At 39.9% G+C, this 19,135-nt stretch overlaps 1 protein-coding gene across 2 annotated transcripts in view; it reads left to right on the top strand.

Annotated features, from left to right (window-relative positions):
* cadm2a (cell adhesion molecule 2a) overlaps positions 1 to 15,746 on the top strand; it is a 193,783-nt gene extending 178,037 nt beyond the window's left edge. Inside the window, exons 9-10 of one of the 2 annotated variants that reach the window (XM_079171374.1) lie at positions 7,197 to 7,319; positions 10,686 to 15,746. In XM_079171374.1, the coding sequence (XP_079027500.1) occupies positions 7,197 to 7,319; positions 10,686 to 10,804 (242 nt within the window). In that variant the 3' untranslated portion in view covers positions 10,805 to 15,746. The remainder of the gene's footprint in view (positions 1 to 7,196; positions 7,320 to 10,685) is intronic. The other variant, XM_079171375.1, reaches the window with a different exon arrangement.
* Positions 15,747 to 19,135: the final 3,389 nt, after the last annotated feature.

The raw sequence follows: 19,135 nt of genomic DNA on the forward strand, positions 1-19,135 counted from the left end.
CTTTGGTGTTTCAAATATTTACTATTCACTTCTCATAATCAGCATTCGTGTGGCCAACTCCAGACCCTGTAGTCTAAAATTGCCGCAGAAAAAGGGCCCACTGCAGAGGAGACAGCAATTATTCATGCCTAGTGTCTATGCCTGTGGAGAGGACAGAAAGACTAAAATAATACCCATCTACCTCCTTGCAGAGTAAGAGTTCTCTTTTCTTTGGTCCATTCGTTGTTCCTTGAGAGGAACAGAAGACGGAAGTAAAGAATTGTACCAACAACCTTAATCAGAGCACATACTATAACATGGAATACATTGCTAAATTGTCTTACATTTATTCCAGAGGGCTGGTTGCTATATGTGAGGCTTTAAACTGTCAGTGGGGTCCAATGGAGGTTACCACAGCAATCCCTAACTATCATGTTTTTTATGCTTGTACTCTAAAGCAAAATACAAAGGATTTTGCTCTCTTGGAGTTGATAGCAGTGACCGCACACTAGGAGGAGAATTAAAGATTGGAGCAAGGGATTGGTTAGGGTTCAAAAGTCGGGATTAGTTTGAGATTTCACCCTCTTCAAGTGAGCGCTGGCCGAAAAGCTGCATATGAATAAGACATTAAAACGGAACCCTCTTATCCTGTTAGCCGTACTGAACATTTTTTATTTAAGATATGTTCATATAGTTGAGGGCTAAAAGCAGTGGCTGGTGAACAGACATCCTTTGTGTAACGTGATGTTGTACAGTAACATATATATATATATATATCAGAAGCTGTTCATTTGCCTCAGTCAGAGGTGCTTTCTAAGTGAGCTAAGAGGAGGAAATTGTTGGGAATTCCTTTGTCTAGTGCTCAGTTTTTTTTATTCAAAATAGCTGATTGCTAATATTCATATTCATGCTAATTAGCATGAATATTAGAAGTTTGCCGTTGTTCAGCTCTTTATGTGGTCGGAATGATTTTCAACTGAAGAGGCTGCTATAGTACAAATGGAAGGGCATACGGTACAAGTATACAAAATATCTAATACTAGCGAGGTATTTTTGAAACCTTCCACCACCAAATTGCACATATTTCACATTTTAAAAAAGGCAAAAAAGTTGAGTTTAGTAGAAAACCTGCAGCAGTAGAAAATCAACTGAAGATAACGAGACCGATTACTCAAATTCCTTTAATAACATGCTTGATAACGTACATTTTAGGCAGACTGTTGAAATTACCCTTTCAAATTATTGAGGTATTAAAGGGGAAGGTTGAACTCCACAAGTTATGTTTTATGTCTTTAACCCGACTTTCACCTATTTGCTGCTTTAGACCGAGGACAAACCTTTTGTGAAAATTAAATTAGGGAGGGGACAATTTTCATTACTTAGAGGAAGTCGTAACTGCTTTATTCCATTGCTATTGATTTTGTTTTAAATGGAGGGACCAGGTTAGGCCATAGGATGAGCTAAAGACATATATTCTTGAGGGCAAGTATTCAGGACAGCTGGTTGGTTCATGTGCTTAAACCAGAAAGGCTGGGTTCAGGTTGCCGCATCCCTGAGGGGGTGAAATGGTTAAATATTGAGCACTACCTACCATCTTCTCTCCATTTTCTCTTCCACTCTCCACCCTTTCCAACATAAAGCTGAGGAGCACAGGAGAAATTAAAACATAATGCAAAGGTCTTTCCACTTATTGCTGGGCAATTATTATTGATGGCCTGTCACTTTAACTCGCTTTGGGGAAGAATTATAGCAACAATTTGGAACAAAGTGTAGAAAGGAAAAAGAGCAATCATTAGATCCTGGGGCCGGTGTTATGAATTACTTGTAATAGCCCTTCTATTCATTAAATCTCAATGGCAGGGGACACATTCAGCAATCTTCAGGAGGCGCTCACACACACACACAGTTAAGGTAGTCTAATATTCATTTGTTGACATGAAGTTGTATTTAGCCTTTTATTCATTTTTCTCTGCTTGTCTCCCTCGGGGGGGGTTGTTGAGCTTGTTGTGGCAACTCATTGCCGTGTGGGCTAGTTATTTTCCCCTGCTCTTGTTCTGCTGTTTTTTCACACGGTGCAATTCATCCGAGCTAACCAGCAGCACAATGCAGTTTATGTATCTGAAAAGCAGCAGCAATATATTTATGATTAAGTTACCACAAATGAGTAACATTGGTGTCGTTGGTCATCTCCCTGCCTTGCTGTTTTGAAGAGGTTATGGGTTTTGCCGAACATAGAGCTGCTTTGATAAATTGATTATTGGATGCAACTTAATGAATTCGTATGATTAATCATCTTGCTTTTCTTATAACTTCATGCTGTTACCCTGCTGACCACAATTTCTTTTCATTCTGAGAAGAGAGAAGGAGGTTGTTGAATATTCAAGATAGTGTCCAAGTCCATGTGTGGGCTTTATTGAATGATTAGCAGAAGTAATTTGTTTTCAGAATCTAATTAATCCACTCTGACCCAGCAAGTAATAATGTGCAGGAAGCACACAAACACACACACACACACTTGTCTCGGTTACGTCTCCTCTTTTCTGTCTTTCTAACGCTGTCTTTCATGCATGGGTGCATGCATTCAAAAGTGTATCCACATGTGTCTTTCAGCCCTCTTCTACAGCCTCCAGGGACTCTTTCATCTTGGCAGTTGAGCCAGCATTAGATGCAGATTGGTGAATTTCCAGTCTCAGCCAAAAAGTTGGGCATAATTGACTCATCGAACAAGTGAAGTCTGCAGGCACTTTCTGAATTGAGACACAGCTCTTAACTTCTGTTCTGTTTGCAGGCTCCTCTTTATTTTGTCTCTAACTTTAACTTACAAACTATTACAGCAGGATTGATGCAGAGTAATATGTGTCTCTTTATGTTTCACGCTAAATGATGTAACATGCAGGGTTAAGCCATTCGAGGCGAGGCGTCAGGGTTTTATTTAGTTTTAGTTTTTGGTCACAGTTTATTTCAGGTAATCAGACTGTATCTTAGGTAACGGTCACTGGGCCTCATTCGGGAAGCAATACTATACAAGAACATATTTCTTTTTATTTTGTTTTTATCCACAACTTGTTTTTATTTTTGTTAGATTCACCAATGTTTTCTTTTTTTTGCTCTTCTCTCAGACAATTTGACAAGTGGTCAAGAGCAAGATAAGAACACAAATTGTTTATCAAACGCAATTAAAAACCAAGACAAGATACGAGACAACTTCAAATAATAATAATCAAATTCAGAGTAATTATAATAATTTGATTATCAAATTAAAAATGTATTAACTGCACATATCTACAAAAGAAAAAAAGATGCTCACACACACAAAGATTCCCTGACCCACACCGCAGACACGAGGACGCTGCAGCTCTATAAGCCTATGCTTAAGCTAGCTGCTGCCGAGCAACTGAAACCATTGCTTCACAGAGCTATATCTATCTCAGATAGAGAGGAAAGGTGTTCCAAAAAAAGATGCCTCAATGGTGTGAAAGATTATTTTATTATTAACAAATGTAATACCGAGAGTGAGCGAAATGTGTATATTAAGCTGCGGCGAAGGCCATTTGAGTTGCATACGGATATGTTTCCAGGATGCTGAATCTGATGAATTGTTAATTGAAAAGATGACTTTAGATAAAAGGCAGAGCAGTTTTTAATAGAAATATGTTACATGTCCTCAGTTTGTAATCTGGCAATACTGACCAGATAAAGCTGTTTATATCTTGTGAAGACAGAACTAATAGACAACTTTAATGGTAAATTCTTAATACAGATTCAGATAATCAAACCAACCAAGTCAAACCTGTTGGTACTCAATGCAGTACATTTATATCTATGTATTCATTTGTTACATTTTATGTTATGAAAGCAATATTTAATTCAAGCCTGATGCTGCCTTACATATAAAAGACTGATCCCAGTGATTTGGACACAGTGAGGCAGAGATAGCTTATTAGTTAAACACTGGTATCGGATCGGTACTCGGTATCGGCCGATACCCAAAGCCCAGGAATCAGAACTGAAAGAGTCTGATTGTGATGTCATGTCTAGTGATGACCTGATTGAGGAAGGAGGTCGGCAGAGTTTTTTTTTATATAGACTCATCAATTCTCTCCAGCTGAGTTCTTGATGGAATATTTGAGCTTTTACTTGAATTGATAATGTTCTTTTGCTCCAAGGGCGTAGGCTTGGTCTCAACATGGGTGGGGACACATATTAAAGAAAGATTTCTGCTGATGTTTAAAATTGTCTTCACATTCAAAACATGAATCAGCTGATGAAATTATCACCACAAGATAGCGGTCGTATTAATGACTGTCAGTTTGAAGCGGTTTCATGTCATTCCGATGCAGAGAAATGGTCGTCTGTTTAGGAAATAATTACAGAGGTCTGGACCTCGTTGACCTCAACGCTGGCTACAACCGATCACACCAGAAGTACGTTACTCTGTCAACAAGCGGTTCTGCTCTTCTCCCTTTCTCTCTCTGTGTGAGTCTTTCCACTGCAAAGATGATGCGAACGTTATTTGAGAAGTTTGCTTAAACACCACTCGGTATCGCATATCCTTTCACTGTAACCCCGTATGGAGCCAGGATCAGCGAAACAGACCAGATGAGAAGTTAGTGGGGCAGTTTAAGAGCAACAGTTTTGGTTCAGTCCGGCCAAGCAGTGGCTCACAGAAGCCATGAACCCCTTTAATATATTAAACAAGCCCAACTCGCAAAGCCAGGCGACAAGGAGGGTGTTATAAATATTAAAAGAGGAGTTTGCTCTTCCACGCTCTCATATTAAATCGCAGAGAGAAGAATGTATGTGCCCTTATTAAAAGATAATGTGTTCTGGACCTATTAAATGTATGACCCTCCCTCTAGATCCCTCTCCTCCTTGTCATTCTTGCTCTAACTGAAATGTTTGCCTTTTCCTGTCCATCATCTTTTTCTTTTTCTGTGTGTCTTGCTGTATTTTTCTCCTTCCATGTGGACCAGACCAGAATGCAAAAGACTGCAATAGATGAACCATGTTTTGTATTTACACGTTGTAGGCTGTGATGAATTTATGCCACAGGCTTCTGTTGCTTCGTGAGTATCCAGTTGATGGAATACTTCTCGGGAAATTTAACCTTCTGTATCAAATACTCTCCCCCAGTTGGCTTGAAAGATGCCTTAATCGATTTAGCATTGGACTCTTATGACTGCAGAAAAAAACAGAGATACTGTCATTTTTATTCAATTTATTCAAAATGTTTCCTCCTTGTTAAGACCTTGACGTTACCCACCTACATTACCCACAATTCAACTCCACCACTGACAGTTCAGTCGGAGATTCTGGTGTGTTATGCTAGCAGCAGCTAATGTAGCCTTGAGCTGCTAGCCTCAAGGAGAAATGAGGAGCGAACTACAGTACAGAGGTCGAGTAAGCTCACTCACTTCTAACTCCGCACCTCCGCAACTTTCATTTTCAAACCTGAAGTGTTTCAGCCCTAACCGACGCTGACTCAAGCTATACAACGTTTTTCACAAATAGTCCTCCTTGAGACCTGTAAACTGACTTGGATGGCATCACAAAGCATCAAACCATCCATAGAAACGTACCAGATTTTCAGCCATTTGTGAAACTGTGAGTGTATACAAACTGACTTCAGTAGCTATCCTGTAGCAGCAGGACCAGACAACATGCTCTTGAAGTGACAAGGCGTTAGGCTTATAGCCCAACCTCTTGAACATGACACCAGCATATTGCGTAGTACTCTATAGGCAGACATATGACTGCCATGGCTTGTTTGTGCTCGCGCTGGGTTGAAACAGCCGGACTGAAGCGCAGCAGCAGGACAGTGAGTGTGTGTATGATGGTTAAAAAAAAAAAAAAAACACTCACCGTCCTGACAGATAGAGGTGAAGAGACACAACCATGTGTGTAACTAAACGCAGAGTCCTCGCCCCGCTGGGCCGTGCCAGGGGAACATTCCTCTACTCTCTGCTCCACTGACCAAGCAGAACTGCAGCACAGTGAAACCGCGCCACGCACGTCTGTGTGTATCAGCGTGTGCGCTGGTATGAGTGTGTGTGTGTTTGTCCACTGGGAGGCGGTGAAGTGTGACGGCCTGGTCACTCAGGCTATGGAGAGTTATGGAGCGAGAGCAAGCCAGCTGTTCAATTTGGCCACATGGGCGGACACCGAAAGAAACGGAGAATACTGAAGAGAAACAGTGTCAATACGAGACGTGTGCTGTATGTCTAAACCACCTTTCTATCACTGCTTACCCTGCTCTGACATTGCCATATTCTAGCTATCATGAGCCCACATACATACACAGTGAGTGACAAGGTGGTATATGGCATGCCCTGGCACTCGGAGGAGGATAATGAGATGAGTGCTAATTTCTCAGGTGTCATGGACTGATATGAATAATACAGGCTATCCCATTACCCATATCCCCCATCGCTGTCACTGTCAACTTTTTTCATTTGCCTACAGTGGACACCATCAGTGCCATGTCCTCCCTCTACACTTAAATAACCTACAAGCCAGACTTTGTGGACAGAGGAAGTTGAGTTGAATAAAGGAAATAAGCTATTTTTTTTTTAAATCAAGGGAAACCTTTGATGGGTTTTTGCATGAGGCGTGAATAGGCACATCTTCACTCGTTCGTTCGCTCGCTATCATTTCCGCAGTTTTTCCAACAGCTAGGGACCTGTAGCAACTCTCCAACACCCAATTCATTTTCCTAACAACAATCCTCGCCAAGACACAGAAAAAGATTGATCTTTCCTTTTTATTTTCTGTGTGATGATTTATTTACTGTGTACTAGTCTTCCACTGCCGCCCTGGTTTGCATGTTGGGGACTCCTGCAGCACCGTGGGGGGTGATCCTGAATTATTCACCTCTTTTTTTTCCGAGTTCCTCTTTCATTCTCTTTTTCCTTCATTTTTCGGGGCGAATGTGTGTCTGCCTGTAGCTCCTCTTTGTGTCAATGCGGTGTCCATCTCTCATGCTCTCTCTCTCCATGTTATTATGCTCAGAGAGCTCGGCAGCTCTGTTCCGACTGCATGATGTGAAAGGAGAGAGGAATGACAGCAGCTCGTTAGAGCAGGAACGAGGTGGAAATAATCTTTTTCCTCCTTGCTCTGTTTTGTATCGTCTGTCTTGCTGTTCCTCTGCCCTCACTCCGTTACCTCACCAACCGGCGCCTTCATCTGCTCTCTTTGTTTCTCTCTCTGTCTTTCCTCAGATCCCAATGCTCTGGGGCAGCACGGCACTGACCATGCCTTGATCGGAGGAGTGGTGGCTGTGGTGGTCTTTGTCACCTTGTGTTTAATCATTGTTCTGGGAAGATACCTGGCCAGGCATAAAGGTAAAACCACAGTGGAAAAGACCTGAGTCTCTCGAGGCTCATGGAACTAGTTAAGCATGTCCTACTTCTCCAATGAGACATCAAAGTCCCTCCCCTATTCCCAAGTTACAAGTGTGTGACATACCTGCAGCGACTGAAGGCTTAAAGGGACAATCATTTCTGAAATTGGTCGAGTCTTGAGCGAGAGCAATGTAGATGTCAGCCGCTCATAGGATGCAATGTAATCCGGCTGGGGCAAGCTGCCAGCGTCATTTACGTCCACTAAAAGGGCTTTTCTTTTTTTGTTGCCAGTGAGAGAGAGCGATTGTTAACATAAGTGTCTGACGTTATAGAAAGAGTCTTGCTAAAGGGGAAGTCTCATTCTGAAATCTTGCTCGGGGACGTGTTGCTGGAAGACAACAGTGGAAACGTGAGAGTACAGAAAGTTTCTCTTGAAAAGATGTTCAGTGTTCTGGCTGAATATTTACATGTGGATTCCAATGCATCCCGTATTTATTTGAGCCAGAGTAAACAGATAAAGTGCTCAAGAGCCGCCAGGCCGAGGAGCTCAGGAGACTGGTGGTAGTTCCTGTGGGGGCTGTGCCCTTATGCCCACAGAGGGAAAATGCAGTAAAGAGTGTGACCTTTTGCTGCCCGATATTCAAATTTTACAATGAGACACCGAGACCAGCATTCGGACACAATAACAAACAGACCTGGATCAAGCAAACGATAAGGGAAAAGGTTTTACTTCTCTGTAGGTTCCCTTACAACGTTGTCAGACGCTTATGAAAACAATCTTATCCAGTCAGTGTCAGAAAAGTAACTCGCTCGCAGATCGTTTCGCTGCTGCCAGTTACAGTGTTCTCTCCTAATACTGGACCAATTTCAAAAAAGGTTGTACCCATTATTCACTTGAATAATGGGTATAATATAGAATATATGAAAAGCACCCTTTAATAACCTTTTAGTTACCCTTTAAGTCCTGCAAACATTGGTAGCATTGATGGACATTTGTCTTCGATGTGTCAGACTCATTTGGTTATGATCTGGTCTATTTTTTAAGAACAATTTAGAAATGTCTCTGTATTTATTTTAAATAATTATATTATATTCACGAGAGAGAGAGAGTGCTATGACATAATCATTAACCCCTTCCTACTCAGCAAAAATTGCCTCACTTATACAAAATCAAGTTCTGCGTCACATTGTTTGGACGTCGAACTTTAAGTATGAAGGCAAATCAATGTCAAAATCCGCGAGCACAAATGAGATCGTGTGTAGACTAGAGGTCCCGCGTGGGCAACTCAAACAGCCGCGCACGCAAATTACTTTCACATCACTCTGCGAAATTGAAGCCTGCGAGGAGAAACCATGATTTGATGGCATCACTACTCTTCTGCTCGCAGAACTTTCACCTGCTCGCTCACGAGTGTTTTTTTCTTTTTGACAGTAAGTGGGCGGACCCAGTCGCCATTTTATCACTTAATTTAATTGGTTACAATCCTATTTTTGGATTGGCCGGATATCACTCCCCACACAGACGCTAGGTGGTGGTATAAAGGTGGTTTTCAATCCTCCACTAAACACTGTTCTACTACATCTCACATGTAAATATTCTACTTTTTACTCCACTACATCTCAGAGGTGTAGGAGCCATAACTTATGTCTGTGTATTTATGTCCGTTTGTATTGGTAGCCTACCTCAAGCTGACGACAGGTGGCAGTGTGGATTAGTGTGGCAGGTAAATTCTATATGCGGCACAGGTGCAACAGGCAGGCTAATGATGCATGGTGACGGGGAGATCGCACGATTTTTACCGCTCGGACGCTTGTGTTCACTGGGCAGCAAACCAGAAAGCCAAGTCAGTCATCATATCACCGCACACGTTTGCTTGCAATATAAAGGCAATCAATCAAACAGTGAATCAGCCTGGAATCTCGTCATTGAAGCGCGTAAAAAACATGGTCTGCTCCCGCACCCAGCTGAGTGGCTAATTGCTGGAATTAGATATAGTCACGACAGAGGTAAATATAGTACTTTCCACACCATTAGCCTACATCTCAGAGGTAAATATTCTCCATTTGTCTGACAGCTTTTGTTAACTTTTCAGACTGTAGAGGCTGATGAAATACAAAGCATGTTAATAGCGTTTTGAAATAAAATAATTCAATTGTGTTTCTTTTTTAAATAAACTGGAGTCACTCCATCATTCAATGTGTGTTTGATAGTCAAACCTCTTGTGACAAACAAGGATCTTTGTGGTTCTTGATTGATTAAAACATGATGTGATAATATTTAATAACGCTGGTGTGTTTACAGAAGTTAACAGATAAAATGTAGTTGTATATTCCATGAGCAAGAATTTTGACCCGGTAAAGGATCTGGAGCCAAGGTTAGGAAACACTGTTGGTATAGTTACTGTTTGCCAAGTGAGTTCCCAAACTTAAATCACTGACAAGTAATGAGTGGATGAAAAATGATTCAGATCCTTAACTGCAGTAAAAGTACTAATACTATACTGAGGAAATAATCCACTACGGGTAAAGTCCTGCATTCAAAACCTTAGTCAAGTATGTTATTATCAGCAAAATGTACTTTAAGTACCCAAAGTAAAAGTACACGTGCAGTAAAATGTTCCCTGTCAGTGTTATATATCTGATGTTTCAGGATACATATTATTGCTGCATTAATGTGTATGCTGCATGTTTTGAACTCCTCTACATACTGTTGGTTAGTTTAAGCTACGGCAATCATATTCTGTAAAATCATCTTATGTTTGTTGTGTCAGTGCAGTACATTATTTACATCTGAGATGTAGTGGACTAAAAAGTGCAATATTTACCTCTGAGATGTAGTAGAACAGTGTTTAGTGGAGGATTGAAAACCACCTTTATACCGCCACCTAGCGTCTGCGTCAGGAAGAATATCCGGCCAATCCAAAGACGAGGATTGTAGTAATGAAGTGATACAATAGTGACTGGGTCCGCCCACCTACTATCAGAAAGTAAAAACACTCGAGAGCGAGCAGGTGAAAGCTTTGCGAGCTGAAGAGCGGTGATAGAAGTCGTGCACCAGGGGGCGCTCCTCGCCCTCAAAGCATGGTTTTCTCCTAGCGGGCTTCGCAGAGATGTTCTGCGCAGAGTGATGTGAAAGCGCCGCAGAAGTAATTACAGTAAAGTTGTTTGTTGATGCAGGTTTTTTTTACACACCTACTCTCTGCTGTATTTGCATATACTCTCCTTGCCGCTCATCATTATGTCTATGAATTATGTAGCATTACTGATGTTGTCTTCAGATGCGTTTTTCTCCCCAGGCAGTAAACACCATGCAGAGCTGCTCGATATTTGTTTTTCTTGATATAAGTTTGTTTTTTGTTTCCTCAGGAACGTACTTGACAAACGAGGCTAAAGGGGCGGACGACGCGCCCGACGCCGATACAGCTATTATCAACGCTGAGGGCAACCATGCACACGCAGAAGAGAAGAAAGAGTACTTCATTTAGACTGCAGAGGGAGCTGTGCAGCTCTCTCCTTCCCCTTGCCCCTCTTTCAATCTCTGTATCACTTGTTTTCTCTCTCTCTCTCTGTCTCCCCCTTTTCTTCTCCACTTCTGACCACTGCCCTCGCTGTGTCAACAAGGAACCCGCAGGCAGTCCACAGACAGAGAAGTTCCTTCAGTGTTTTCCTATTATTGCCTTTTTTCTATCTTTTACATCTTGTCCTTTCTTTTTTTCTTTCTTTTTTTGGCAGCCGGTTTTCACAGGCAGCTTGCTGTTGCTGCCAAAGTTTGTCCCCCTTTCTCATAATTGTCCTCGTCTTTGATATGAATGCCTGGAAGTCTGTATAACTCCCATGACTGCTTCTTACATGAGCCCTTCTGCATCTTCTTTCCTGTTTCCCTTCAAGCAGGCATCCAAACACACACGATATCCCCTTTGTTCACACACGTTCACAAACGCATATCATATATCACATCAACACGGTGCCTAAAAATACAGACGCCATTGAACTTCTGTCAATGCCTTCATGTATCGTCTGTCAGTAGCAATGTAAATGCTTTGTAGATGGGTTCACTGGACCATCATTTCATTGATTAGCTCACAGCTTTTGATTATACATTGCGTCTTTTTTATTTTAATGAAGATCTTTGCTGTTTACGCCTTATACATGTCTATCACACTGAATATGGTACTTTTAGATCCACCCCCCCACCCCCATCCCCTCTAAATAGACTTGTAATTAAACAGTTGACCCTTGTAAGATAAGAGGAAGGTTTTGTGTAACACTGTAGCAAGGTTTGTCAGATAAGTGTGTAATATGATTTTCATTATTAGGGTAGGGGGTAATAAAGGGTAGTGTGGTATTGTTTAGAGCAGATAATACACACAGATGCTAGATGAAGCATTCCATCAAATAAACTCAATCAAGCGTATAAAACCATTTGCTAAATCTGCTGTACTTTTGTCTGTATATTCTTGCACTGTCGAGGCTGCAGTTTAGTGAAACACCAACACCTTCAGTGTCCTCTTGACAGCTTACAATAGTTTGTGATTCACATAATGGGTTCAGGTGTACAGAAAGAAGTAATCCCCTCTCTCTAAACGCTGTATAAATTGTACTGAAATGATTTGAGCTCTTCGCTTTAAATTCCATTTTTTTTAATGTTTCTAAGGCTTAAGGACCCTGTGAAATGTAAAATGAACCATTAAGAGTTAGTAAAATAAGTACACAGTTACTGTATGGCTATAAATATTTACTGTTGTCTTACGTTGGTTGCCTCTTAGCTTGAGGTCCTGGCAGCTTTTCACAGTGGATTGTATACACACTTCTGTTCATTTACCGGCTCATAGATAAACATCCAATCATATTCATATTTTATACAAATAGTGATAAAATAAATTTGACTAAAACACATTATTGTTCATATTTCCACATCCAAATTTCTGTTCAAACTATTTAGTTAAATTGTATGTACCACCACCATGTCATGAACTCCCTACTCTCAAACGGCATAACTGCTCCACTTATTTTCATTTTGTCAGAGTCGCTTGCCATGAACTGAACTTTGATTTCCATTTCATGGGGTCTTCAAGCAAAAAAAAAAAGAAAAAATGTAAAATAGTGTGAGTGCTGGGTCATGGATCTGCAGGGGCCTCCTTTCCAAAACTAAAAACTGAAGACAAATAGAGAAGCACAAACATGTCTGAATGAGTAACTGTGTTCCTTTGCCAACAATTAGATTGCCTTGGGAATGGTTCTTCTATTCAAATGGGTAGTGGAAAGATGACAAGGCTGTCTTTGATTCTATTCTAGGGGGGAAAATACAGTGCATCTTTTTGAAAATGTAAGCTAAAACATGTTTTTATTAAAATATTGTAATAGTTTTGGTTTAAATGGTTCCAATCTCCCTGCTGTGTATTGTGTCTGCTAAAATGTGGTTGATTGTGAAAATTGCTGTTAAATTCTGGATTCCTACAAATTTGTATATTAGCCACTTTATCTATTTACTTTACTTTTTCATTGCATAATACTTATTGGAAAACTTTTAAACAAATGTATTTTGTTTTGGCACAAGGCATGTATATAATGGGTGAAAACTAAACTTTGGTAATCCACATTAGCATGTTTTTGTTTGGTTCATATTTTTATTTATTTGAACTGAAGTTATTTAAGAGAGAACTACAATGAAAGTATGTTTGTAACTTAATTTTGGAGAGCAGTGGTTCCTTGTGTTTGTGGCGTGCTCTTGGGTGCTACAGATCGGAAGAATTCGGTGTTGTAATGGATGCGATTAACAAAAAAAGACAAATTACAAAACTGAACAGAAATGGAAAATTATGTCTTATCTGTCTCCACCAAATCCTTAAAATACAAATTGGAATTGAAAAGCATTCAAGCATACATTGCCTTCATGTTGGAGGCGTTTAAAGTTTCACAAAAGCTTAGACAAACATAACCTTGTGAACAACTTCTGTTTCTCTTCATATATCCCTGCCGTTTGTCTTTCATCAGTTTGCAGGAATTTGGCTGATTTACTCTCCTGTGAAAGAGCGATAAACAATGTGGCTTCTGAAACTAAAGACTTAAAAGGCAAGGCACTAATCTACTAAAATGGAGCAAATTATTACCAAGGGCAATAAAATAGTGGGCCCAGCTGTCTCCAATTCAGTGGCCAATTTACAACATTATGCAAATAAGGTCAGCAAGTAAGGTCTTTCTCTATGTGTCTCCAGCACTGCTGGAGTGAATCACAAGTTGGGAATCATTAAACCTATCACCACTGATGTAGAATTTAGGTTGCATATTACATTCAGATATGTTTTAAAAAATGCAAAAGCTTTGCCACAGTTTCCACATTTGATCATTTTAGAGCACTTCAATCAATATCCCACTACAGTTTGTCTTCAGCCTCACCACGTTCCGGGCTAAAGCACTCTAGACTCTGGTCTTTGGAAATCTTCTGTATCACATACTGTACTTTTATCACACTGATGTAATGTCTTTTTTTTTTTTTTTTTTTTTACTTTTTTTTTATCTAGTTCTTTTCATTGTGTCTTAATCAATGATGGTGTCAGTCAAATGTTTGTGTTGCTTTACGCCTGCGTATCAATCTTAGAAATAAGAGAGTGGACGAATGGATCTGTTGATTCTGAAGTCGGAGAAGCAGATGGTTTTGTATTAAATGAACACTCGTAAATAATCAGGTCTGCAGTGATGAGTTGGTGTTTAGAAATGAAACAGGTGCCATTTACTGAATTATGCACTCTGACTAATTTGATGGATATTTCTTAGTAAATGGTGACATGTGTTTTACTTTTGTTGTTGTTTTTCTTTCTGAAAACCATATGTAAATATTTCTTTTGACATGGCGGTAATGAGCTAATTTGTTGCAAATGGCTTTTTATGATGGTTAGACCAAACCTGATTTGATTTTGTTTTGTATTAGTTAACAGCCTGGCACGTACCATTATGAACTATTCTAAAATGATAGAATCAACTATCATAGTGAGTAACATCATTGGGTCGGTTATTAGTCGTATTTCTTTTTATGTTTTCGGTTGAAACTAAGCTTTAAACTTGTTGCCTCCTTGCTTTCCACCAATACCAGTTTGGTAAATATCCCCGACATCATGGGCCTCTAATTTCATCCTGGCGGCAAGACCGTGACAGCGCTAACGTAGCCGCAGTGCCATTTTCATTGGGCACTAGTCCATTTAATTGACTTGCCTCTGCTTTGTTTCCTGGCTCCAAACAAACCCACTTTCTTTGACTGACGGTGGGAGTGGTGCAGCTGAGATTACTGATTTATGCAGATCGAGCAGTAACTTTTGCATGAAATTGCTCTCAATTTTGTGAAATTTTGTAATGTTGGCGGTTGCACATAACAGACTTTTACAAAATCAAGTATGCGTGACTTTTAATCGTATGTGTGTGTTCCACTCTATTAGGCAACGGGAAGTAATGAAAAAAACCCATTTTAATATAATACTAAGTTACTGTCAATATTGACCAAGTGCACTCATATAATTATGTTATATGATCATCATATCACAAGATTTCAGTGTGTACCCTGAAATTTAAAATCAGCTTTAAAAAGGGACATCCCAGGATCCTTGGACGCATATTTGGGGAGCTGCACCTCCAGTTTGCTTCTCTGCCCTCCTTCTGTCTGTTTCTTTTAACAAAAAGGGATGAGATAAGCTAATGTGATCATTGAAGCTTGTCCAAACTCCACCTGATGACTGCATTATGTATTCATCCCGCTACAGCCTTTTCCCCACAATGCACTGCCCCAGGAGCGCACCCCTGGCCACAACATATTGCAGTCAGTCGGGCACACACACACATGCATTTTTGCTCAAGTTTGCGCAAGCAATTGTCTCCAGTTTCAGGAAATTAGATGCCCATATCAACTAAAAATACCAACTCTAAATTCCTTATTAAAAAAGGGATGAACATGAAAGAAATGGCCTTTTTTGAGTCATAATCTGTATTTTTTTCACTGTATCGGTTTGCATTTTGTTTTAACTTAAAGGTTTTGTTCTCAACAGCAGTGATAATAGCATGACATGGCCCGGTCCAGTCGTATCTCTCCTCCCCTGACCCTTCATATCTTTGTACAGTTTGGTTTCAGCGCATTTCATTGTTCATCTGCAATATTGAAACTAGAATCAATCAGCTTAGCCTCCATGTTGTCACAATGACAACAAGTGACACAATCACATGTTGAGATGTTTTTTCCTTTTTTATAATTACATCACTTTCTTTTGTTTTGCATCTCAGGAATCTCTTTCATTTAGATCTTTTTTTGTTTCGTTTTCTGTCTAAAAATGGGGACTTGTGAGCACTTCTCACTCTGCTACTGTAGTCTCTGAATGCTGACACCATGTGTTTGTTGAATTTAAGATTATCGCAATGTTAATAAAGTTATTCAGTGATTCTTCAGTCATTCTCTCATCTTGCTGTCATTGGGATTTTTGACTTAGGAAACAGATTTTTGATATGATGGCTGACTTGAAATCCTGACATTTATAAATATGCTGCAAATAATCACACATTTCAAAAATGATAGAAGTTGTGTTTGTACACAATGTTATCTTATATTAGCTGATGGTATGTAAGCAGTTCAATGCTTTTACCTTCTATCATGATGTTTTTCATGTAGCAACACTCAACTTTATGTATATCAGTCCTCAGATGAAAGGAGTAAAGGAGTAGTAACGCATTATCACTCACAAAATACAAAATATCCACAGTGAAGATCAGGATTAGAGCTAGACACTTTAATTAGCCTCTGGTGTACCTTAGCGAAATAAGGGGTTTCATATCAAGCCGTACTGAGAGGGCTTGATTCGATATATAGCACAGTAATGAAGGTGTTTTTCTCCCATTGTCTGTGGGATTTATTACATTTAATTTAGAGGTTCGTTCTGATGTATGAAATGGAAATTGTTGAATAAATAGAAACAGAAACATCTGTATGAGCCTGATTCTATGTTTTTGTATCATTGTTTTCCTTCTGGAAGCCTCTTAACATTCTCTGAGTTGAGAGATAAGCACCGATGATACACTAATACTGCTGCTTTGGAAGTGTCTGACTTTGTTCCACTCAAACAATCAAACGCAAACACATGCACAGACACATGTTTATGCATTTTAATTAACAAGAGTAATTCCTGTTATGTTTAGGCCCCTTGTCTGTGGTGGTGTGATAATGCCATTCAGTTTGTCCAATGGAGTCTTTCAGCGGTCTGAGCAGTACTTTCCGATATTCATTGACTAGTCTATATAATCTCATTTTCTTACAGCTTTACATTTTTTAATATATCACAGTGAATCCCTAAAACTTAAACACCTGAGCATGCATTGTATTATAGTGCCATAATAGGATCTATAATAGGATCTATATGTATTCACTTCAGTACTTTACGATTTAGGGTGTTGGCTCAGGATATGCCTGTCTGGCGGTAGTAAAGGGAAAATTCTTTAAATCTTGACCATGTGACTTCCATAATTTCTGCTCGATCAGCATCAGGAGAGTGAATGTGCATACATGTGAGGAAGGATGGAGCACATAAAGAGGTACATGAAAATATGAAAGGGGAGAGACTACGAAAGCTGGAAATGAATCAGATAGATAGGAGGGAGAGGTTTCTGTTTCAGTGATCAAAAGACACTTGCGGGGGGAGGTAAGTAATGGCAATAATATGTCTTGTTAGACTGAAGAAAACAGCTGCAATCAGCCCACCTGTCAGGAATAACTGAAGCCAGGAGAGGGTTGCATTTCTGCAGATGAGATGTGATTCTTCTGCTGATGAAAAGTGAGGGGTGAGTGAAAAACTCAATTACCACTCAATCTATCAGAGCCGTTTTGAGAACTGGGACAGAGAAGCTAGGATACCAGACATAAATAATGTCAAGCCGGTTTTGTAGCCAAGTGTTTGCGTTCCCTGAGGAAGAATGATGTCCCAACTTTCTTAAATGAGCAGAAAGTTCTTTGTTTGTAGTCTTCAAGTTTTGTTTGATGGTGCAGAAGAATAACAGGACAGATGGAGGGGACAGGTGGGATGACAGGCAACAATAGATTTGAGGCGATGCAGTGAATGAATAGGATGTAACATAGTCTGTCACAAAAGCCAAACCCACGGCTGTATTTTTGTAAGCCTATGTTCATCACTGTCAACATGATGCCTCGTGGCCAATCACACCCTAAATGTTGGAAAACTTTCTGCTGTAAAATTACAGTAAATTACTGGCCGAAAGTTTGCCATTAAGCCACTTTACAATTTACAGCATCTTGACTGTATCAAAATATTACAGTATCTTGACTTTACCGGAGAAATACAGTAACTTATTGCAATCAAAATGTAAAGGAATTTGTCAGCAGTAAGCAGAACATTTGTGTGAAAAGAAACACTTGACCGGGATCATAGGAGCAAGCGTTATGACTCCCAGAATGCATTGCTTTCACAGCAAAATACAGTGTAAGCATAAGAGAGTATAGGTTACTGTATGTCACTGTAAATTTGCATCACAGTGTAATACTAAAGTGATATCACATAACCATATTGCCCGAGCATTTAAAAAACAAAAACACATTCATCTCTTCAGAACGGCATCAATTAGATATTTCAAACTCCTTGCTGAGAAAACCAAAAGCCCCGCAGCCACAGAGTTTAGACTTTCTCCAAACACGATCTTTCAGAACTTTTCAGAAATTTTTTCTTTTCTTGATCTAGGTTATTTTACTTCTAGGTTGTCAACATTCAAATAAATAATCAATGCATTCAAATGTATGTGGTCACTAAGTGATTTGCTGGTAAGTGATTTGACAATCATTCGAAATGTCCCAGAGCAAAACAATCAGGATAGAATAATGTGATTTATTGATATTAAATTGAAGGAAGATGACAAAAAGATATTCCCCTTAATCGTACTGTTTTGTGCAAAAATATTGATTGATGCATTCATTTAGGTTTGTCAGTGCAAGACTATTTTAGAATGAATAATAGCCTACCTCTTGGCCAAGCAACAACATGACAACATGTTCATGTTCAGACCTTTTTGATACAAAGCTGAAATCCAAAGACACTGAAATATGACTGAGATCAGTCATCAGTGAAGACACGTATAGCTCAGGTTCTCATATAACTTAATAACGTGAATGTTCACTGTTCGGGTGGTAAAGCACTTTGGTGCCCTTTGGTTTATCTTTGGGAGAGAAAGAAGAGAACGCTTTATAAAGGGAACAGCAATTAGAAAGAAGGAAGCAGATGGATGTGCTGGTGAAAAGAGAGATAACTGATACAGTAAGTCTCCATCTTTGAAGGCTGCTTCACAAAGGGCTGTTGAAGATGAATGGTGCCCCCTCCACGGACAACCACACACACACACACACATCTCTCGTTAAGTGTCCCTTTCTGAATGTGCCGAGCTTCACACCTGCCCAGTGCTGTCAGTCTGCCAGCTGTGAGAGCTGCAGCTGTCTTGAAGATATCAGCCACTCCATATGCAAATACCTTCCTGTTCTTTATGATGTGGATTCACTTGCCCACATCTCTGGTTGCCTCCTTTCAGGCATTCAGTCAGAGCCATTTCGTTCCATCCCTCCATCAATCCCAATCTTTCCCTTAATCGCTTTCCCTCCATTATATCACCTGCCCTCTACACAGGCCCCATAACTCATCTTCATTTCCCTCTTCATCCCTCCTCTGCAATATCCTGTGTTGCCAGATCTCCGTTTACTCTGCAGGGCGATTCACTTTAGAGGGATCGAACAGGGATTTCAGCAGAGATGTTAGTGGCCTTTGATGTTCAGTAATTGTGCTGACCAT

Source organism: Pholis gunnellus, assembly GCF_910591455.1.
Source record: "Pholis gunnellus genome assembly, chromosome: 13".
In the NCBI taxonomy this organism is placed as follows: Eukaryota; Metazoa; Chordata; class Actinopteri; order Perciformes; family Pholidae; genus Pholis; species Pholis gunnellus.